General features: G+C 44.9%; 1 protein-coding gene across 4 annotated transcripts in view; it reads left to right on the top strand.

Annotated features, from left to right (window-relative positions):
* mettl24 (methyltransferase like 24) overlaps positions 1-24,585 on the top strand; it is a 96,245-nt gene that overhangs the window by 30,734 nt on the left and 40,926 nt on the right. Inside the window, exon 3 of one of the 4 annotated variants that reach the window (XM_067985029.1) lies at positions 19,013-19,152. The exons of 2 other annotated variants lie outside the window; for them this stretch is intronic. In XM_067985029.1, the coding sequence (XP_067841130.1) occupies positions 19,013-19,152 (140 nt within the window). Of the gene's footprint in view, positions 1-19,012; positions 19,153-23,355; positions 23,527-24,585 lie in introns of those variants that run through there. One more of the 4 variants, XM_067985032.1, reaches the window with a different exon arrangement.

Below are 24,585 nucleotides of genomic sequence, written 5' to 3'. Positions count from 1 at the left end.
CCTTTCTGCCTCTTTTCTCTCTCTCTTAATCCAATCTTTCTTTCTTTCCCTCTCTCTTTTTATTTCTCTTTCTGTGCTTGATTTGACATTGAATTCATCCGCCTTCTCACTTCTTCCTCTATTTATTTCAAAATCATTAAATCTCAATGGTTAAAGAGATAGACTATTGGTCCCGTCGTTCACTCAGGTCCCAGATGCCCTGTAACCCTTGCTACGCCATTATCAGCTCGTACTTCCAGCAACTTTGTGGGCAAATAATCTTTGAGCTGATGGGTGCAGTAAAAAATCTAACTAACACACTCCACTCCAGCAAATTTTGATCCTTAATATTGGCTCGGAATTTGCTGGAGTGGGGCTTCTCACTGCGATGTTTTGGGCCTAACCCTTTGTCACAGCAAACGGTTACACCCAGAATATTAACCTGTCTTATCTTGTTACAGATGCTGACGGATCTACTGTGTCATTCTAGCATTTTCTATTTTGGATTTCCAGCACTTAGTTTTTTCCCTTTTATTATTTCTAATAATGCTCAGCAAGTGTAGTTTATAATCAATTTAAGTTGTGGAATAACCCCATAGTAGCAGAATTTTCTAATCGTGAGCATGTGTAAAATTAAACCGTATGATTGATAGAAAAATACTTTCAGGTACACTTTGTATATGAGGTGTTACATTTTATAGGTAAGTAAAGCAAAAAATTTAAATGGAAGTGCTTAATTTTTATTTAAAATTTGTGGCTGCTGGTTGACTGTGGTGGTTTTTCCTTTGTCACCCTAGAACCGTTCCTTAAAAGCACTGCAGGACAAGATTGCATTCCTGAGACAATCCATTTCATAGTAGTACCAGATCAAGCATGAGTTATTTCAACAGCTGGATGCTGAAATTGTAGGATATGGATTCTGGCTACAGAAACAGCACTAGCTAGTGTCTGCACATCTGCATAATGTCTGCCTCATACGCTGCTGTGGATAACAGCCATGCTCGATATCACAAAAGACAGATCACTGGGATGAGTGCCATTGTCTGCTTCAGGCTTGCTCCATTATGGCTTCAGATATAAAAAGCAGCCATCAAGTTGGCTGAAACCAGTCTGCATGGAATTTAGGGACAGGAGTAGGCCATTCAGCCTCTCTAACTTGTTTCACTATTTTATTAGATCATGGCTGATCTGTACCTAAACTCCATTTACCTGCCTTTTCTCCACATCCCTTGATAACCCCACCTAATCAATCTCAGTCTTAAAAATGTCAACTAACCCAGCAGCTACTGCCTTTTGGACGAAAGAGTACCAGATTTCTACTTCCCGTTGTGTGGGGAAAAAAAATGCTTCCTGATTTCACTCCTGAACGGCTTATTTCTAATTTTAAGATTGTGCCCCTAGTTCTGGATTCCCCCACCAGAGGAACTAGTGATATTAGAGGAGCTTGATATTAACCCCCACTTTGAGTGGGAGAACGTCGGAGGGGGGGTTAAAAATGGGGGACGCGTCCCCAACCCACTACGTACGCGCCTGTTGCTGTTTTTACGGCGGCGGGTAGCGAGGTGTGTGTGTGTTCCGCCGTGGAGAGGTGGGACATTTCATTATCATATTTAAATCAGGCTCTCACAGTGCAGTTGAGAGCCTGATTTAAATTTAACAGTTGCCGGCCGGGTTTCCAGGGGCTCGGGAAACACTAGCACCGAAATATAGGCAAGAGCTATCGGCTGCAGCTTTTAAAAGCACTCCTTGTGGGTCAGGAGGAGCTACGACGATCGGTGACCAACCCTCCTTCCCCTCCCCCCACCCCCCACCAAGCTCTGATCTTCCACGATTGCTGCAGACTGTCCCCGACTTTCAGGAGGACATAGACAGACTGCTGAAATTTAATGCAGAGAAGTGTAGAAGTATGAAGTAATTCATCTTGATAGGAAGAATGAGGAGAGGCAATATAAACGAAATGGTACGATTTTAAACAGGGTGCAGGAGCAGAGAGACCTGGGGGTGTATGTGCACAAATCTTTGATGGTGGCAGGACAAGTTGAGAAGGCTGTTTAAAAAGGCATATGGGATCCTGGGCTTTATTAACAGAGGCATAGAGTACAAAAGCAAAGAAGTTATGCTAAACCTTTAAAAATCAATGCTTAGGCCCCAGCTGGAGTATTGTGTCCAATTCTGAGCACTGCACTTTGGGACAGATGTGAAGGCCTTAGAGAGGGTGCAGAAGAGATTTACTAGAATGGTTCCAGGGATGAGGGACTTCAGTTATGTGGAGAGACTGGAGAAGCTGGGGTTGTTTTGTAAATAAGTTTGTATTACATTCTTTTCAGTTGGAACATATTTGCTTTTACAGCGTCAATTGTTAGAAAGTACAAGATTTGAGATAAACTTATCAGAGTCTGCCCCATCTCAGAAGTCCCCCATGAACATACAGAGTCTCAGCAGGGATGAGCTGTAGGATTTTTTCTTCTGTCACGGATGACCAGTTTTTGGTGTTTGGGGGGGGTCTTCTACCAGTTCCACTTCAGATTTGTCTATTGAAGGAAATTTTGTTTTGTTTGGCAACTCTAAATATGCCTGCTCTTGAGGCTAAACCTACTTGTGGCTTTGTAACTCTTGAGCTATCCGTGAGTGAAGTGATTTTGCATGTTTAATGGCTCAGGACTTATTTTCAGGCACTTTGCCAGATTCTAGATATTTGAAGGATGAGGAGGAATTCCCTGATACTTTCTGCTGACTTATCCAATACAACCAGGAAATTCCACTGGCAGATAATTAACAAATCTAAACACACAATGCTGCAAGTAATCACAGTTAATATAGTAATCACAAGTCACACACAGAAAAGTGCACAAACTCCTCCAGTGATGCTGATTACAAGATTTGATAAAGAATGATAAAAGTGCCCAGGGAACCTAGAATTATCGTGTGGGAGCTCGAACTTTCTTTGAAGATCTTTTGGGACCACAAAGTGACCCCTAAATGTCATGACAAGAAGGGAGGCAGGGGAAGAGGGAGCTCAGTGGTTCAGCACAATAACTGCAGCGTTTTTCTGCCACTTGTTACTGCTGTTCTGTATTTTACCACTTCTCTGGTGTATACCTCCAACAGCACCATTAATGCTGCCACCAGTTACCAACCACGGGGCTCGGCATAGGCATTCCTGCCAGTGACTGTCCTGGATTTACAGAGAAGTTACAACACGAAAACTGGCCGTTCAGCCCAGCTAGTCCATGTCAGAGTTTACCCTCCACATGAAGTAGCTCTAATCATATTTACCCTCCCCCCACCCCCGACTGTTTCCATATCTCTTCAACCCTATTTCCTTCATCCACCTGTCCAATCTAATATTGAAAGTGGACATAGTTTCTGCCTCAACCGGAAAGTGAATTCCACATCCTCACAACTCTCTGTGTAAAGAAACTTCTCCTGCCCTCTCTTCTAAATCTCTTACATTTTATCTTGTATCTATGGCCCCTTGTTCTTGACCCCTCAACTACTGCAAACAGTCTCCTATCCACCCTGTCCCATCCTTCCGTAATTTTAAACACTTCTGTCATATCGCCCCATAATCAGCATTGTTGTAATGAAAATAGATCCAATTTTTCAAGCCGTTCTTCATTTGGTAGAGGGAGCGAAGGTTCCTGCAGAGGGAAGGAAGGCAGATGTGCTTTCACCTCTGGCGTCCGGTGTGCATTCGCAGGCATCCCAGGAATGGTGTTATTGACCCAGGAATAACTGCATGGTCGTGTCTGAAGAGACCTGCCTTCACCATCCACACTTCATCAGGGAGCTTGAGTCACTGAGTTGTGCCCTCTGCTCGAGCCCAACTTGCAAGCTGCATCCAGCACAGAGGCTGCCTGCCCACTCCAGTGGAAGTCACCATCTCATGGAACTTTTATGCCACCAGCTTATTTTAAGGCACCACTGGAGACATTTACCAGAGTCAGTCAGACATCTGTACAGCGCTGCGTCAAACAGGTCACCGTAGCCTTGTTTGCTAGGGGTATGACGTTTCTCATTTTCCCCATGGAAAGAAAGGAAGAACTCAAGAAGCTACTGCCCTTTTATGAGGTAGGGTTGGGATTCCCAAAGTGCAGGGCCTCATTGATGGCACAGCATGTAATCATGCTGCCTAAGCAGAACCCCGAGGCGTAGCTGAATATCAAATGCTTCCATTCCAGCAATGACGATCAGTGCAGCTATCTAGCAGCAGTAACGATGCTATAGAGTCATAGAGTCATAGAAGTTTACAACATGGAAACAGGCCCTTCGGCCCAACATGTCCATGTCGCCCAGTTTATACCACTAAGCTAGTCCCAATTGCCTGCACTTGGCTCATATCCCTCTATACCCATCTTACCCATGTAACTATCCAAATGCGTTTTAAAAAACAAAATTGTACCCGCCTCTACTACTGCCTCTGGCAGCTCGTTCCAGACACTCACCACCCTTTGAGTGAAAAAATTGCCCCTCTGGACCTTTTTGTATCTCTCCCCTCTCACCTTAAATCTATGTCCCCTCGTTATAGACTCCCCTACCTTTGGGAAAAGATTTTGACTATCTACCTTATCTATGCCCCTCATTATTTTATAGACTTCTATAAGATCACCCCGAAACCTCTTACTCTCCAGGGGAAAAAAGTCCCAGTCTATCTAACCTCTCCCTATAAGTCAAACCATCAAGTCCCGGTAGCATCCTAGTAAATCTTTTCTGCACTCTTTCTAGTTTAATAATATCCTTTCTATAATAGGGTGACCAGAACTGTACACAGTATTCCAAGTGTGGCCTTACTAATGTCCTGTACAACTTCAACAAAACATCCCAACTCCTGTATTCAATGTTCTGACCAATGAAACCAAGCATGCCGAATGCCTTCTTCACCACCCTATCCACCTGTGACTCCACTTTCAAGGAGCAATGAACCTGTACTCCTAGATCTCTTTGTTCTATAACTCTCCCCAATGCCCTACCATTAACGGAGTAGGTCCTGGCCCGATTCGATCTACCAAAATGCATCACCTCACATTTATCTAAATTAAACTCCATCTGCCATTCATCGGCCCACTGGCCCAATTTATCAAGATCCCGTTGCAATCCTAGATAACCTTCTTCACTGTCCACAATGCCACCAATCTTGGTGTCATCTGCAAACTTACTAACCATGCCTCTTAAATTCTCATCCAAATCATTAATATAAATAACAAACAACAGCGGACCCAGCACCGATCCCTGAGGCACACCGCTAGTCACAGGCCTCCAGTTTGAAAAACAACCCTCTACAACCACCCTCTGTCTTCTGTCGTCAAGCCAATTTTGTATCCAATTGGCTACCTCACCTTGGATCCCGTGAGATTTAACCTTATGTAACAACCTGCCATGCAGTACCTTGTCAAACGCTTTGCTAAAGTCCATGTAGACCACGTCTACTGCACAGCCCTCATCTATCTTCTTGGTTACCCCTTCGAAAAACTCAATCAAATTCGTAAGACATGATTTTCCTCTCACAAAACCATGCTGACTGTTCCTAATCAGTCCCTGCCTCTCCAAATGCCTGTAGATCCTGTCTCTCAGAATACCTTCCAACAACTTACCCACTACAGATGTCAGGCTCACCGGTCTGTAGTTCCCAGGCTTTTCCCTGCCGCCCTTCTTAAACAAAGGCACAACATTTGCTACCCTCCAATCTTCAGGCACCTCACCTGTAGCTGTCGATGATTCAAATATCTCTGCTAGGGGACCCGCAATTTCCTCCCTAACCTCCCATAACGTCCTGGGATACATTTCATTGGGTCCCGGAGATTTATCTACCTTGATGCGCGTTAAGACGTCCAGCAACTCCCTCTCTGTAATATGTACACTCCTCAAGACATCACTATTTATTTCCCCAAGTTCCCTAACATCCATGCCTTTCTCAACCGTAAATACCGATGAGAAATATTCATTCAGGATCTCACCCATCTCTTGTAGTTCCGCACATAGATGACCTTGTTGATCCTTAAGAGGCCCTACTCTCTCCCTAGTTACTCTTTTGCCCTTTATGTATTTGTAGAAGCTCTTTGGATTCTCCTTTGCCTTATCTGCCAAAGCAATCTCATGTCCCCTTTTTGCCCTCCTGATTTCTCTCTTAACTCTACTCCGGCAATCTCTATACTCTTCAAGGGATCCACTTGATCCCAGCTGTCTATGCATGTCATATGCCTCCTTCTTCTTTTTGACTAGGGCCTCAATCTCCCGAGTCATCCAAGGTTCCCTACTTCTACCAGCCTTGCCCTTCACTTTATAAGGAATGTGCTTACCCTGAACCCTGGTTAACACACTTTTGAAAGCCTCCCACTTACCAGACATCCCTTTGCCTGCCAACAGACTCTCCCAATCAACTTCTGAAAGTTCCTGTCTAATACCATCAAAATTGGCCTTTCCCCAATTTAGAATTTTAACTTTTGGGCCAGACCTATCCTTCTCCATAGCTATCTTAAAACTAATGGAATTATGATCACTGGTCCCAAAGTGATCCCTCACTAACACTCCTGTCACCTGCCCTTCCTTATTTCCCAAGAGGAGGTCAAGTTTTGCCTCCTCTCTAGTCGGGCCATCCACATACTGAATGAGAAATTCCTCCTGAATACACTCAACAAATTTCTCTCCATCCAAGCCCCTAATGCTATGGCTGTCCCAGTCAATGTTGGGAAAGTTAAAGTCCCCTACTATTACCACCCTATTTTTCTTGCAGCTGTCTGTAATCTCCTTACATATTTGCTCCTCAATTTCCCGTTGACTATTTGGGGGTCTGTAGTACAATCCTATCAAAGTGATCTCTCCCTTCTTATCATCCAGGAAAAAAAATCTACAGTGCAATAATTATTTGAAGAAACAGGCTGGATGGATGCTTGCTGAGTGACTATGGCTGTCCTTTACTGCCCTAGCTATCAACACCAGTAAGGACCCCCACCCCTCTCATATTGAGGCGGGGAGAAAATAGTGAGGCCCAAGCTTCCACTTGAATTCTGGTGAAACATATAACCACGATGTTGAAGCAGCATTTCAGCTGTCTGGGCAAGCCTGGACCCAGACCCTAACCCAAAACCAGAATCCTAAAATACCACTTGATTTTGAGGGCCCAAAATTCCCGAGTCCCTGCACCACCAATGGAAGTGCAACGGGGCAGGACCTCCGGCTGTCTGCTACAAATAACGGGGACATAGACAGGATGGATGGCCCATGCTTTGTTGAAGCGTAACGGAGCTGCCTGACCCGATAGGCAGGCAGTAGTTGGAGCAGCACCCCACTGCTCTGACATGGGGACACCGAGATCCGGGAGGGGCCGAAGAAAGCCTAAGGCAGCAAATTGATATCTTAAAGGCAATCGATCCCATCTGGTTCACTGCTGAAGCCTTCCCAAGCCCCAGTAGCATAAGTCCTGTTGGGCCTACTGGGTAGCAGACTGGGCAGAATTCCTAAGATGGTCCAGGAACATCCACAAATACGCCCCTAAAGCTTGCTGTAGACATAAAGGGTCGGGGGAGGGGGGCAGATAGAAGAACCCCCCCACCACCCTGCTGATCCTAGGCAGTTTTGTTTGGATTTATGCTGACTAGGAATTAGGTTGAAACTGCCCAAACTCTCTTCAATTAGCTCCCTAGCAGAGATGGGAAACTTTTATCATATCAGTTTGGGCTGGATTCAAACTCAGGTCCCAGAGGTTGGAAGGACAGTGTATTAACCCACTTTGCTACTCAATCCCATCTTTAAAAATAAAGATGCAATGAAAACGGAAAGGTGGTTTGTAATTTCAAGTATAAAGCCCGTTAGCAGTAAACATCTAAGTGCTTTGGGATGTCACATAAGTTCTTCCTTTCCTTTTCAAAGTAGGCCAACAACAAAGAGTATAATTAATCATTTCTTCCAGTTGGATCAAATTAATTACATATGCATGCCAGACCAGACAGCTGGCTGGCCATTGTGTAACCCTGACTTAAAAAAATAATGAGCCTGACAGAAAGGAAATGGCAGGAGATCAACAACAACAGATAGTGGGGGGGGGGGGGGGGGGGGGGGGGAAGCAACCTGACCTTCACAATGAAATGGACTCTTGATGAAGGTCAAGCTCCAGGGAATGTAACTGAATGAAACACTTAGAGACAGTAGGAAAGGAGAGTTGGGAGCCAGCTAAAAGCACACTGAACAGGGCACTTTTACTTTGCTCATCAATCTAAAGGTGTTCTTACCTGATGTGAACACTGTCAATTGCTGGTGCAAAGCCTCACTAGCTAAGAATGCAGGGTGCAGAGTTAGCGCTACAGTGTTGAGGCCCTCTCTCCGACGCGTGCTCAAATCTAGTGTCGGCAGTGGATTCCTCACGGTTTCTGCCTGGTGTGTATAAAGAAGTGCTCTTAAAGTGTGAGAGGACGTATTTTCCCAATTGCGCTTTAAAGGAACTACACGCCAAACACGTGGCCCCAATTTTAACTCCCCCGCACGCCTTGAGGAAACCGGGCGGGCGGGTCAGTCAAAATGAGGGCAGCAACTTACCCCCTCTGATCCTGCTGCCTTTCCACCGGGTCCCGATGTTAACCTGCTCTTTTGTTTCCCTGAAGGTGTCGCACCAAATAAGGCCATTATTATGTAGTCAGATCTAATTAATTGTCGCCATGTTGCAGTTTCTGAATGTCTTTGTGCCTACACACACACTAGCCATAAAGAAGCAAAGCTCAAAGCTGGGCAAACAGGACAGGACTTCACTCTGCATCTGGCCTGAGTTATACCTGACTCGAGGTGCAAAAATATTCTTTCCTTTGAATCCTGAGTGTGAAAATTCAGTTGAAATATTTTGAAATAATCTTAACACTATCACAGTAATGGTGTTATTCTGCCCCGAACTAGTCACTGCATATGCTTCTGTGTGAAGACACCTGCTACAATTAAAGCTCAGTACAGTCAATTTTTCTTGTACCCAACATATGCAGCCCACTTCCATAGGTAAGCCCTCTTGACTGGAATTGTGAGCTTATGTGCCCATGAGCAATGAACCCTTTTATTGCTAATGAGGAACATGTAGGGATTCCACTACACCTCATGTCACTTCAGACTATGGTTAATATTGGCCACACTGGACACTTTTTGTAACCAGCCAAGCTATCTATGAAAGAGGTTTATTCATGAATAGGAAGCAAATAGTAAAGGCAAAGTATTGAAGTCAGTCAAAATCAGCGGTCTGGAGCCAATTCATGAAAGCTTAAATAGACAAACCAGCCAGATGAGATACTTTGAAAACTTATTTTCTAAACTTTATAGAATCAATACCGAAAGAGGTCATTTTGCCCATTGTACCTCTACCAGCGTTGGCAGGTGTTTCAGAAGAGGTACTAACAGTCCTGGGTTCCCCAGCAGAGAGAGAGAGTCTTGTAGCAGCCTACTTTACCTCCAATCTGGCACCCAATGATCTATACCCTAAAGGTATTAAGGGAAATGGGCCAAAGGCGGGTATATGGAGTTAGATCACAGATCAGCCATGATCTTATCAAATGGCGGAGCAGGCACGAGGGGCTGAATGGCCTACTCCTGTTCCTATGTTCCTATGTTCCTAACTGTGTAGGCCTACAAGGCTGCAGCTGCATCAGGTTTTGGGGGATTTCTGCCCATTTAATGCTGTCCACACCTCTTTGGTGCTGCAGCTCCTTCTTGGCGGCAGGAATCCCGTTAGCGCTTACTCCATGAGCCCTGTCCCAGGGAAAGGGTTGGGGTTGGGGCTGGATTGCAGGGGCTGGTAGAAGTTCCATCCCACTGGAACTCCACTCCAAAGAGGATAATCCTAACTTCCATCTATAAAACCAATATGTTGGCTTTTTAATGAATGCATAACTTCCATTCTGAGTCAGGTATTTTGACAAACTAAAAGACACAGTAGAGAAAAAAACAAGAAAGCATGGACCAATTATTTTATTTTCTGTCACATCTAGACAATTTACAAGACAGTTCATAGAATCATACAGCGGTGGTGGGAAAACATTTAGGGACAATAATAATCCGGGACAAAATTAATTGGCACTTGGAAAAGTATAGGCTAATAAATGAAAGTCAGAATGGATTTCTTAAAGGAAAATCGTGTATGAATAACTTGATTGAATTCTTTGAAGTAACGGAGAGGGTTGATAAGGGTAGTGCGGTTGATGTTGTGTATATGGACTTTCAAAAGGCATTTGATAAAGTACCACATAATAGACTTGTTAGCAAAATTAAAGCCCATGGAATTAAAGGGACAGTGGTAGTGTGGATACAAATTTGGCTAAGGGACAGAAAGCAGAGAGTAGTGGTGAATTGTTGTTTTTTCAGACTGGAGGGAAATATACAGTGGTGTTTCCCCAGGGATCAGTATTAGGACCACTGCTTTTTTTGATATATGTTAATGACCTGGACTTGGGTATAGAGGGTATAATTTCAAAGTGTGCAGATGACACAAAACTCAAAAATGTAGTAAACAATGTGGAGGATAGTAACAGAGTTCAGGAGGACATAGACACAGTGGTGAAATGGGCAGACTCATGGCAGATGAAATTTAACGCAGAGAAGGCGTGAAGTGATACATTTTGGTAGGAAGAATGAGGAGAGAAAATAGAAACTAAATGGTACAATTTTAAAATGGGTGCAGGAACAGGGAGACCTGGGTGTATGTACACAGATCTTTGAAAGTGGCAGGACAAGTTGAGAAGGCTGTTTAAAAAAAGCATATGGAATCCTGGGCTTTATTAATAGAGGACAAAAGCAAGGAAGTTATGATAAACCTTTATAAAACACTGATTAGGCCTCAGCTGGAGTATTGTGTTCAGTTCTGGTTACCACACTTTAGGAAGGATATTAAGGCCTTAGAGAGGGTACAGAAGAGATTTACTAGAATGGTACCAGGGATGAGGGACTTCAGTTATGTGGAGAAATTGGAGAAGCTGGGGTTTTCTCCTTAGAACAGAGAAGGTTATGGGGAGATTTGATGGAGGTGTTCAAAATCATGAACAGTTTTGATAAAGTAAATAAGGAGAAACAGTGGCAGAAGGATCAGTAACCAGAGGAGACCCTATTATAGAAAGGATATTATTAAACTAGAAAGAGTGCAGAAAAGATTTACTAGGATGCTACCGGGACTTGATGGTTTGACTTATAGGGAGAGGTTAGATAGACTGGGACTTTTTTCCCCTGGAGAGTAAGAGGTTTCGGGGTGATCTTATAGAAGTCTATAAAATAATGAGGGGCATAGGGAAGGTCGATAGTCAAAATCTTTTCCCAAAGGTAGGGGAGTCTATAACGAGGGGGCATAGATTTAAGGTGAGAGGGGAGAGATACAAAAGGGTCCAGAGGGGCAATTTTTTCACTCAAAGGGTGGTGAGTGTCTGGAACGAGCTGCCAGAGGCAGTAGTAGAGGCAGGTACAATTTTGTCTCTTAAAAAGCATTTGGACAGTTACATGGGTAAGATGGGTATAGAGGGATATGGGCCAAGTGCAGGCAATTGGGACTAGCTTAGTGGTATAAACTGGGCGACATGGACATGTTGGGCCGAAGGGCCTGTTTCCATGTTGTAAACTTCTATGATTCTATGATTCTATGAGACAGATTTAAGGTAATTGGCAAAAGAGCCAGAGGCGACATGAGGAAACATTTTTTTTACGCAGCGAATTGTTATGATCTGGAATGCACTGCCTGAAAAGGTAGTGGAAGCAGATCCAATAATAACTTTCAAAAGAGAATCTACTGAAGCCCCTCATCCCTGGTACCATTCTAGTAAATCTCTTCTGCACCCTCTCCAAGGCCTTGACAGTTTACCAGGAGTAGTACCCCAGTAATTGAGAATTCTCCTAAATGAGAATTGTTTTTGTTTTTCCACTTCCACGAGTCATTGATAGGTCAAGGAAGTGACATTCACCATCCTTACTGTGGAATAAATATTGTTACCGTCTTTGATGTGTGTAAAAGAAAAATGCTGTTGTAGTCTACAGAGAGTTAATTGGTGTTGAGGCACAGTCTCCTGAGTGTCCGTGGAGAATACTCAATCTCGTTGATTCCTGGCACATTTGCAGGATTATGTGAACCCTTGTGTAATGTTCTCCCACTTTAATCATCACATTATCATTATACCTTACTTCCTGGCAACACCGCAAACAAGTGGACTCTGTACGTTCTGCTATGCTACCTTACTTCCCCAAATAAACACAAAATTCCTTTTCGTGAGAGCCCGTTGAAATCTGTTTTGTGCCCTGTCAACACCAGTGCTCAAAGCTCAGAATTCTGAAGAAGTGAGGTTTGCCAAAAAATATAGGTTTGGCCCACATGCTTTATTTTTAATATCTTTTCTAATAACCTCTGCACCGGACACAGAGTGGCATTCATTCAACTGTGGATAACGTTTTGATAAACTGGCAGGTATGTCTTCTCGTGTGAGCATCATTGTGCATCAAGGGAGCACTGAGCACTCTTAACACCATCTAGAATGACAGCCACTATCGGTTCTTAAATGAACAGTTTAGGCCCTCTTTCTTGAAGGTAAACCCTCTGCACTTATGTACAAGCTCTGAAATGGTAGACCTATCCACCAAGATCACAAATAATGTGCTTGGTCCAACAAGTTATGGGAGGTGGGCTGGAACGTCTCATTCTGACAAATTCCTTTTTCCTTGATTCCCAACCCCCACCTCCCCTTTTCTTGCAATATGCCTCAATCCTTCTCTTGCTGGAAATGCAACTAATTGCCTCTTTGATCCATTTATACTCTCCAACTCAATGGATTACCCTTGTAACTTATTCCATAAGATTATTATCCCTTTTAGAACAAAAGTTTGTCCTGACTTTCCTTCCAATTTAGCTGTCCAGTCACATTCAAATTTAATAAAATGCAAATCAATTATCTTGAAGCCTTGGCAATGGGCCACTTGACCTTTGTAAACATTATTTCTGTTTCTGGGGAGGAGCAGAAAATGACATCTGAATGTCACAGAAGAAGGAGAAGCAGAGGTAGATCAAGTACTAAAGAGGCGAGAAGCTGTGTTTGGGTCCAGGCTGCCACACCTGCAGGAATATTGTGCTGTATGGCAGAAATTGCCAGAACTGGAAGATGGAAAATATCTCGATGGTATTAAATGCCAATAATAAGACTGCATTCAACTGGAAATCTACAAGTGCAACTGGAGGCTGACCATTGTCCCAAAACCTATTAACATCTGTGGAGGAGAATGAGCCATAACTGTTCACATAAAAGGCCACACTGGGGGTGGAAGAAATTTCTGTTGAGTTCTTGATTTCAATAACTTACTGAGCACAAAGCTGTGTAATGTGGGCTGGAACCTCTCATTCTGACAAGTTCCTGATCTTCGTTGAGTGCTGTGGCGAGACGCCAAGCAGGGACCAGGCATCTCTCCATCTGTATGAGGGAGCACTGGATGGAGAGTCTTCCTGGGGCAGCTCTTGCATGTCTCCTGATGGTAGTTGAGGGAGACACTGGTTGAGGTGTGGATGAAATTCACTGTCCACCCTCTTGTCCACGAGCGGTGTGAAGAGACTGAAGGACCTGAGCAGTAAAGAGGGTGACTCCATAGAAAATAAAATTGCACTGGTTTACCATACGTAGCTTGGTATGAAATACTTGCATACCAAAAATATTCCTTCAGAATCCTCCTGAAAATAACTTTCAACAATGCTATGTAACTTTAAGGAAAAGGAAGCAGCTACAGAGTTCACAATGATTTGTTAGTAGTTTTCCTTTGTACTTCATTCAAATGGCAAGTTCGAGCCACCAGATATTGCAGACATGGAACCCACCACTGCAATGAGGATGAGGCAAAGAAGCAAATAGTCCCCCAGCACCAGAGGATACCATCTCCCACGCCAAAGTATTTCCACATGAGTGAAATATGATCAGCAAATAGCAGGAAGAGGAATAAACAACGGGAGCCTCCAGAAGGAAACCGTACACAATGATAGCGTGGAAAAACCTCAAAAGGAAAAAAAATACTCAAAGACTTCTTGAAGCCTGATGAGCTGAAGAACTCCCAGCACAAGATTATTCTGAGAGATGTATGCCAAACATCTGGCAAATATTGATTGTCTCAGTGGTCAGCCTGCTGTCTTGACCTGTGTGCATCTGGATGCCCTCTTCCACTAAACTCGGAGTTGCAGATCAAACTGCTGAGGAGAAAGCGGATGGCCTAGATACAAACAGTCGCAAACTGTCGCTGTCGTAAAAGGTCGCTAGTGTAGCGGAAGTATTCCATTCATTGGAGGAAAATCCAGCTCTATTTCCTCTAAATGCTTCTCCATACCAAAAATAAATCCCACTGTATTTGGGACTGAAAGTCTGCAGCTCTTCTGTGCGCTCCCACTAGCTTTGGCGGGAGAGTGACAAGTTAGGCTGGATTCAGATCTTACTTCAGAGGGTAGCAAATGTTGTGCCTTTGTTTAAGAAGGGCGGCAGGGAAAAGCCTGGGAACTACAGACCGGTGAGCCTGACATCTGTAGTGGGTAAGTTGTTAGAGGGTATTCTGAGGGACAGGATCTACAGGCATTTGGAGAGGCAGGGACTAATTAGGAACAGTCAGCATGGTTTTGTGAGAGGAAAATCATGTCTCACGAATTTGATTGAGTTTTTTGAAGGGGTAACCAAGAAGATAGATGAGGGCTGTGCAGTAGACGTGGTCTACATGGACTTCAGCAAAGCATTTGACAAGGTACCGCATGGTAGGTTGTTACATAAGGTTAAATCTCATGGGATCCAAGGTGAGGTAGCCAATTGGATACAAAATTGGCTTGACGACAGAAGACAGAGGGTGGTTGTAGAGGGTTGTTTTTCAAACTGGATGCCTGTGTCCAGCGGTGTGCCTCAGGGATCGGTGCTGGGTCCGCTGTGATTTGTTATTTATATTAATGATTTGGATGAGAATTTAGGAGGCATGGTTAGTAAGTTTGCAGATGACACCAAGATTGGTGGCATTGTGGACAGTGAAGAAGGTTATCTAGGATTGCAACGGGATCTTGATAAATTGGGCCAGTGGGCCGATGAATGGCAGATGGAGTTTAATTTAGATAAATGTGAGGTGATGCATTTTGGTAGATCGAATCGGGCCAGGACCTACTCCGTTAATGGTAGGGCGTTGGGGAGAGTTATAGAACAAAGAGATCTGGGAGTACAGATTCATAGCTCCTTGAAAGTGGAGTCACAGGTAGATAGGGTGGTGAAGAAGGCATTCGGCATGCTTGGTTTCATTGGTCAGAACATTGAATGCAGGAGTTGGGATGTCTTGTTGAAGTTGTACAGGGCATTGGTGAGGCCACACTTGGAGTACTGTGTACAGTTCTGGTCACCCTATTATAGAAAGGATATTATTAAACTAGAAAGAGTGCAGAAAAGATTTACTAGGATGCTACCGGGACTTGATGGTTTGACTTACAGGGAGAGGTTAGACAGACTGGGACTTTTTTCCCTGGAGAGTAGGAGGTTAAGGGGTGATCTTATAGAAGTCTATAAAATAATGAGGGGCATAGATAAGGTAGATAGTCAAAATCTTTTCCCAAAGGTAGGGGAGTCTATAACGAGGGGGCATAGATTTAAGGTGAGAGGGGAGAGATACAAAAGGGTCCAGAGGGGCAATTTTTTCACTCAAAGGGTGGTGAGTGTCTGGAACGAGCTGCCAGAGGCAGTAGTAGAGGCGGGTACAATTTTGTCTTTTAAAAAGCATTTGGACAGTTACATGGGTGAGATGGGTATAGAGGGATATGGGCCAAGTGCAGGCAATTGGGACTAGCTTAGTGGTATAAACTGGGCGACATGGACATGTTGGGCCGAAGGGCCTGTTTCCATGTTGTAACTTCTATGATTCTATGATTCTATGATTCCACAATAGCTTGTTGGGGACAGAGCCTCTACCCGTCCCAAACAAGACATCGGTGTAAGAGGGGTAAGGGACTCCCTATGTTGGGAATTCCCACCTTTCTGGCCCTCAGAGGGACGAGACATAGACTTGGTGGAGGAATAGAATCTTACAGCGCAGAAGGAGGCCATTCGGCCCATCGTGACTGTACCGGGACTTTGAAAGAGCAGGAATATCTGGTCAGACCAGGCGTATCTACCTGCCAAACAGTGGCAGTGACCTGGACCCATCGGAGAGGGGGGAAGGGGGTGAGACCTGGCACCCTGTCCCCTGTCTTTCCCTCCCCCCCCCCTCGGGCCGGCCAGCCACTTTTCAGCTGGACTTTCCAGCCTCTTTGGTGGGCAGGCACCCTAGATGTACCCCTAGTGGCATAGGCATCTGCCATTGCCATGCAAAACAGGGAACCATCCTCAGACCCTACGAACTTTGACAGGGTCAGTGGCAGAAGTCCCGGGTTGGTGCACCTTGCCTTCTATGCTGGGATACAACGTTCCCTCCCCCCCACCCCACCAACTCCCCCTGTGAACAATAAAACTTCCCTGACACTTGGATACACAGAAATATATCTAATTCGAGCACTTCTGACCACATTGAATCTGAAGTAAATTCTTTTGGGGAATTGCGTTTTCCTGTCTCTTCTTACAAGCAAGCTAAAAAAATCTTTCTTTGTGTCATTGCACATAAACATTGACTCTTAATCTGTTATGAAGCAACACTGCTGATGCTCAGTATCAGGTCAGAACTACAAAATGGTGATGAATTTGCTATGGTTACTTGCTTTGGTTCTGAGCTTTCATGGTTACTTTTCTGGTGCGAGCCGACAAATTACCAGATTTGTTGAATTCACTTTCACACCTTGCTACGGTGCAATTATAAACTCTCAAATTCTGGGTTGTTAGTCCAGTAGCATAACCACTAGGCTATTATTCTTTTTCAATAAACAACTCCTCAGATCATGGAGATGAAAGGAGTGTTTATTTTGCCATTTCTAACCCGAAGAAAGAACTCACTTGATCCTACGAGCCTGGGTATTCTAATTTTTATTTTCTATAGGAAATTCTTTGTACGCAGATTGCAAGTAAACTTTTCGTTAAATAAGAAACCGATTTTGCAGTATTGCTAATGTAAACGTACCATTGGGTTCCACCCAGCTATCTCTCATTGTAGCATTTCTCTTTAGGTTCCAACTCCTCTGCAGTCCTCAGTGTGGCTACTGTAAACTAAAAGTGTGATCTCATTACTTGCAGATAAACCTAATAAATATCTGGTGGTGAGTCGAAGGCAATCTTTCAGTTCCAGTGACCTTCATAAATCGCTCAAGCTTCACTCTCATAGTTTGCAATGTCATCGGAAATGTCTGATTGAATTACTGCTTTGCAACTCACTTCCAGCTGTATATTATCTTCTACATAGAAACAGAGCAACAGTGAATACAAATTTGTGGCAAATGGTATTCAATTAAAAGTGACCGACCTTTATAGTTGTAATTGATTTTTGCTAGCAGATTATGTCTCATTTGAACTTGCACAGTTACCTTCCATTTGGTCTCTTTAATTGTTGGAGTAATCTCATCCGGCATCAACAGCAAAGTTGTGTCTGCCCGTATATGTACGGAAAGAAAATAGGGGAGATGGTTTCTCTTCCCGCTCAGTTCCCAGGTGTAGTGAGGAGGAAAAAGGATGCTCCCCTCTCATGACATCATGAATTGGAGACCCATCATGTCGGGCCTCTGCCCTCGGTATGCTGTCCTGGGATTTACCGAGGTTCCCCAGATGGGTTCGACTGGGCTCAGGAATAAATGCAGGTCCGGTGTTCATACTGCAATGAAAGGAGGCATTCCTGGCCTCCTGCCTCAGTTTCCTTCCCTAAACCCCTCCACTTCTCCACCTCCCTCTCTTTTAAATGGGCCCGCCCTTGCCCCAGGGCAGGCCTGCCTTTTGGTAGAGACCTGCACCCAGAATGGGAGGTGGAACTCCAAGCTCTACTGTGGGCATATGGGTTCTCTGCCTACTGTCCAGACACAGCAGCCAGAAGGTCTCCAATCCCGAAGGCCCTTGAGCACCCAGGAAAAAATGCTTCTTGTCTTTTCTGGGTTCCTTTTACCTCCGACCTGAGTGGGGCTGGGTGAAAGGCCTAGTTCTTCTCGGTGTCCTTCATAATCGTCACCCAGCTGACGTTGGGGACAGAAAATAAGGCAGGCAGTGCAGTTTCATCACTTTTGCCTTATTTTGCATGGGATTTGAACGCTTGCACCTGCTACAGGAGCATGCACTCTGCCCCTTCCCCCACCATCATCTGGGATACCCTGGACATCCCAGGGCAACTGAGAGTTCCCGGGTGCAAAGTGGAGGAAAATCGGCTCTACTAGCCTCTTCCTCTGGTCAGCAATATATATGGTATGTATAATATACTTTATGCAATAAATAGTATAACATAATAAATTAAGGCTATGTCATAGTGAGCAATATGATGTATTATTAATTCTCCTAATTAATTCCGAGGGTGTGGGCATTGCTAACAAGGCCGACATTTATTGCCCATCTCTAGTTGTCCTTGGAAGGTGGGTGGTTCTTTGTGGCGGTTTTATACATCTGCGTGGCTGGCTAGGCCACTTCAGAGGGCAGTTCAGAATCAACCACATTGCTGTGGGACCAGACCGGGTAAGGACAGCAGGTTTCCTTCCCTAAAGGACAGCAGCGAACCAGTTGGGTTTTTACAACAATCCAACAGCTTCATGGTCACTTTTGCTGATACCAACATTTTATTATCAGATTTTTAAAAACTGAATTTCAATTCTCAAACGGCCATGGTGGGATTTGAACTCACGTTCTACTGGATTATTAGTTCTCTGGATTACTAGTCCAGGCTTCTGGATTACTGGTCCAGTAACATAATCACTACGCTTCGCTACACTGTGATAAATAACTTCATTTCTGAGGTTGGTGATAACCTACTTGTAACTTCATTCTGTCTGAGTTGTCTGGTCAGCCTCACATGAGATCGATTATATGTGTCACTCCTGTGCGGGTCACATGTCCTCAATTTGTTCAAGCTCCAGACATGGTGACAGTTTTCTCAATGCCCATATTTTGAAATATACGAGCAACAATTGCGTTTTGTCACTGAACAGATTTCCTGTGCCAATGTGGATGAAAAGAGCTTGATTGGCAACCTGGAGCTTACCCAGGACCCATGGCCTGTCTGCCTGGACAATACTTTTCACCTTGCTCAGCAGATCCACAGAAGACAGTGCCGGATTTACTCAGTGGGGTAAGTGTGACTTCGAAAGGTTCAGAATTCTGATTTTTTAATCTGCAGTGAGAATTGTGAGCTCTTACTTGTTAAGTAACATTCGACCCGAAGGATCACTTTCTCGCATATATTGAGTTGGAAAAGACATGCTAAAGGATTAGTGAGAAAGGGACAGAGATTTGTAGCTGAAGAAGATTGTTACCGTGTTCAACTTTCTTTGGCTCAGTGGTAGTGCTCTCGCCTCTGAGTCAGAAGGTTGTGGGTTCAAGTCATACTCCAGAGACTCAACCACATAATCCGGGCTGAAACTCCAGTGCAGAACTGAGGGAGTGCTGCACTGTCAGAGGTCTTACTGATGAGACGTTAAACCAATGTAAAAGATCCCATGGCACTATTTCGAAGAAGTGCAGGGGAGTTCTCCCTGGTGTCCTGGCCGGTATTTATCCCGCATCACTGAGAAAACACAGATTTTCTGGTCATTATCACATTGCTGTTTGTGGGATCTTGCTGTGCGCAAATTGGCTGCCGTGTTTCTCTACATTACAACAGTGGCTGCACTTCAAAAATACCTCATTAGCTGTGAAGCACTTTGGAACGACCCGAGGTCATGAAAGGCGTTATATTAATGCAAATTTATTCTTTTTTTCTCTCTGAACTGACTTCCAGTTACAGACACGGTAAGGCAGTAGATCAACAAGGGAAATAGGTTTCCCATATTAAAAGATTAGTGTGGATATCTCGTGGCTTTAAAAGAGCATCCCACGGTGAAATCTGAGTTTGGAGCCATTGTTAACGGTTATTGAGAAAATTAGCACTGCAGGGGGTACCTTGGGGCTGCAGTTCTGCTCCTGCTGCATCAGTAGTGCCAGTGGACTATATTGCCTGGTGCATTTTTGCGCTGCTACTGCACAGATGAGGCTTCCTTGGGCTTCTGATGTCCCCTCATTTAGATGCGGCTGATGTGCTCCCGGAGTGATTTGCATCACCCGCTGGGAGCGCAGAGGTTGGGATTTCCTGGGAAGGAGCAGTAATGTGCTTCAACATTAAACGGCACTCCCTGTTGGTGGCATAGTTTGAAATGGAGCATTTTCTGCTGCGTTTTTGTGCTGAGATTAGGCAGGAGCGGGAACGAGCAGGATCACACATGTCGGGTAAAGTGTTTTGAGTGTTGGCGTCAGCAGTAAAATTGAAATCAGGTAAAATGGTGCAAATAAACAATCCAATCCTCCCCTCAAAAAAAACAACAGAAAGAAGTCAAGAAACCAAGGGCTGGATTTTTCTCTCTGATCCTGCCTGTAATTGGGTGGGCTGGCCTCCCATCGCGATTGTTCCCGACTTCCACCCCCCCATACTTCACTTAACTTGACCGTTTCTATGGTCGCCGGAGGCAGCCCTCTCCCCCTCCCAATTTCCCACTCCTGCCCACCGGCCCCATCGTCGTTTCCACCGGCTTCAGGCGGGAGTAAGCTTCGTAAAACGCTAACAAGGCCTGGGAGTTAAAATCGCATGCTCTGGAGGCCGAGCAGATCATTGCCTCACTTTGGCCCCCCGCACCCCTCACTCTCGCCTCAAGTTAAAATCTCACGCTGTGGGGGCCGGACAGATCACGGCCCTACTTTGGCCCCCCGCACCCCTCACTCTCGCCCCAAGTTAAAATCTCACGCTGTGGGGGCCGGACAGATCACGGCCCCGCTTTGGCCCCCCGCACCCCTCACTCTCGCCCCAAGTTAAAATCTCACGCTGTGGGGGCCGGACAGATCACGGCCCCGCTTTGGCCCCCCGCACCCCTCACTCTCGCCCCAAGTTAAAATCTCACGCTGTGGGGGCCGGACAGATCACGGCCCCGCTTTGGCCCCCCGCACCCCTCATTCACACCCCGAGTTAAAGTCTACTGTACACTGATTTGGACCAAATATCCCGGTGATTAAATACTAAATAATCAAAACCCAGACGCGTTCAGTAGACGGGTGAGAATAGCTGTGAATCACAACAAGCAACACAAAACCACCCAATCAAATTGCTCAGGTTTCTTTTTCCAAACTGCTTTTGGCAACCATTTTCCTCCTCACTCCGATCATGATATACCGCTCAAAATAACATTTCTAACATAACAAACACATCAAAAAATCATGAAATTACCCATAGGTTTATCATTTAACATTAGAGCCCTTTGCAGTAAGTTTCCCCTGCACATCTTTCCCCTTTTTGGGGCCTGGGTTTGAGTTCTGCTTTAGTCCTAGTTAGAAATTTCAACAGCAGCTCTTGACCGACTCTACAGAGAATGTACAGCACAGATACAGGCCATTCGGCCCAACAGGTCCATGTGGGAAGGATGCATCATGGGTGTTTAGCTTTCTCCCTGCTACTATGGACCTCTAATACCCAGAGGGCATCATGGTGGTAACCTGCACTATGACCCGGACCCTTCACCCAGGTATAATTTAAAAAAAGATCCAGCAGTGCTGGATAGGCAGGAACTGGCTGTAGCTCCAGGACTGTGCACCTCACGTAGTTCATCTACTTAGAAGCACAGTAGGGCAGCAGTCCAGCTGTTCATCTCAGGTGTTTAAACAAAAAAGCCACCACATGCCACGTCAGCCGTTAACTATGGCCAAAACGAGCTGTGTGTACCACTGGACGGGGAGACACCTATTTCCATTTGCTGTCAACAAATGCAACCACTGGGAGATTATTGAAAAATGGACCAATGGTGAATTTGGCGCCTTTGACACCAGTCATTAGCTTGGTGCTGTGGCAGCTGAGTTAACACAGCGTGATTATATGCATTATGTTTCAGTCAGTACTCCTTCGGCTGATTTTGTTTTAGAATTGACTCACTGGTTACCACAGACGTGTTTAGACTGTTAACCAGATGTACATCCTCAGTATTTTTCAGTTTGTCAGCATCAGGTCCCGTTTATATTAGTAGCCTCAGCTGTTACACGGAATTTTAACAACCTAAAATGTAAACTGGACTTTGCCAGGTTAAGAGTGTTTGCAATGAAACAGACCAATGGTGCATGATAGGGTCCAGGAAATTACTAAAACATAGTCATTTGCAGGGCCATGGGGACAGAGCAGGGGAGTGGGATTAATTGGCGTTTCTTCAAAGAGCTGGCACAGGCACGATGAACCAAGTGGCCTCCTTCTGCGTTGTATGATTCTATAAAAACTGGTAATACCGGATATACTCATCAGAGCATAAAGTAAACTTCTGCCAAGCTACTCTGTGAAATCTCAGGAAATAGCTCAAAATCAACCTTGCTCTGTATAGTTGGGCTTCTGACAGCGGGTTACACCTGAAATGTTATCTTGTCTATTCTCTCCACCGATACTGGCTGACCTGCTGAGCATTCCCAGCAATTTCTGTTTCTGTTTTACATTTCCAGCACCTGGGATGCTTTTTTGCTTTTAGTTTTCCAGGAAAATACTGTTGGAATCAAAAGATTCCCTCCCCCCTCAAAAGAATAACTAGAGTCTGCTTCTTGTGGAAAAATAACATTCTGCTGTTTGTGTTTGCTGTGGAAGAAGTTTGACCTATGGGTACAGAGTGGAGTTGATATATGTTGAGCTATTTCCTGAGATTCAGGATAAAGTAACTTGGCTGAAGTTGTGTACTCGGTGTTCCAAAGGACAGGAAGTAATGGTAAACAAAAGTGCCACAAATCTTCAGACAGAATTTTTGATCCTGTTTGAGATTCTAATGCAGGGCGGAGCACTCTCATTATAATGGCCTTCCAGATCCTGAAAAAGTTAAATAGCATGGGGCCGAGGTCCAAAAATAACACATTCCCGACCTTCCAGATCCTGAAAGATTTAAATTGCATGGGGCCAAGGTCCAATAGTGCGGGACAAGATTGAAAAGAATAGGCGAGCAGATGAGGTAAATCAGGAAGTAGTGGACATAGTGAGGCCAGGCTTGGGTATCAGCCGTCTAGGCCCTAAGCTCTAGAATTCCCTCTCTCTCTGCCTCTCCACCTCTCTCTCCTCCTTTAAGACGCTCCTTAAAACCTACCTCTTTGACCAAACTTTTGGCCACCTGTCCTAATTTGGTTCAGTGTCAAATTTTGTTTGATAATGCTCCTGTGAAGCGCCTTGGGATGTTTTACTACGTTGAAGGCGCTATATAAATGCAAGTTGTTGTTGAGAAAAGCCTATATTATTGCAGGAGGAAGACTGAGGGCGATAAGGAACCTTGATTTCAACAAAGTGAGGATGCGGAGAGGAGAAACAGGATGTAGGACAGTGTACTTGGAGCTTCGGAGGAACCAGAGAGCAAAGTTCAGAGGAGCAACGACTACAGGCCACAGTCGATAAAGTAGAGAGAGAAACAAGAAAGTTGTAATGGAGAGATGTCGGAGGCTAGACATGAGAGAAGCACTTGTGTCCTGTGTAAGGGAGAAACCTTCTCTGTACCTTACTTTTGTTTCACAGCTATGGTGGTTGTTGTTTTCATCTGTTCACACTCTTCCCCTGGAGAATAATGTGAAGTAGAGGGAGGATCCGCAGGCTGATTAACCACATGTGAGCGCTCCTTCCATGGCTGTAACCATCATTATCACCAGCCGATCGGGTGGTTAGTCCTATATGGCGGGAGGGTTTTATGGGCTCCTACAGCCCATGTGATGAGGGGAGGGCCACCCACAACCACCAGACTCGAGTATCCCGCAGGATGTCAACCCAGAATTCCAAGCCGGAGCTGTGGCCTCCACTTGCTGGGGCTGTCCGGAGCAGGGTACAAAACCCTGCACCTTCTGACTTGGAGGCGAGAATGCTACCACTAAGCCAAACGGGCCTGTTGATACTTCCAAACCTTCCCCTTCGTGAATGGCCAGGAAATCATGGGGAGGGCGCACCCAAATTTCTGATATTGTGCTCCCAGCAGCCATGGCTCCCTGTTGGGAGTAGTGCCTCATAAATATACCCTTATATATACAGTACATCTATTAACTGTTGGTTATCTTGCAATAATGGTCTCACACTCTTGAATTCTTTGGTGTGACACAAAGTACAGCAACCATTAGTGTCTGTCATCCGAGGCATCGATTTACTTTGAGTCTAGAAATCCTGTGATCCTTTAGGTAGGGGAAAATGGCGGATTTTCAGCAGAGGGGATCAGGATTTGGGGCAGGACTCCCATATTAAACACTTGCACTATTTCTACCACACAACATGAATTCCGGCGGAAGTGGGGGTTGAGTGGAAGGTGCGTCTGCCCCAAACTGGCAGATGTTTGGATGTGACGAGATAACGAGGGCAGATCCTCTGAAATAATCCTCAGCGCCCTTTGTGTAAATGCGATCCATCACAAAGTCCGCTATTTAAGCCAGCGTTGCACCTGACTCAAACCTGTGCAAAAAGCAGGCAGTGAGTTGCTTGTGTGACCTACCAAGTCAGGGAGTGTTTGATTTCACCAGCCGTCACTGTCCACAAACTACATCTGACATCTCA

The sequence above is a fragment of the Heptranchias perlo genome, chromosome 5 (genome assembly GCF_035084215.1).
Source record: "Heptranchias perlo isolate sHepPer1 chromosome 5, sHepPer1.hap1, whole genome shotgun sequence".
Lineage (NCBI taxonomy): Eukaryota > Metazoa > Chordata > Chondrichthyes > Hexanchiformes > Hexanchidae > Heptranchias > Heptranchias perlo.
The sequence above is the reverse complement of the archived record's forward strand: the minus strand, read 5'-3'. Positions and strand labels throughout refer to the sequence as shown.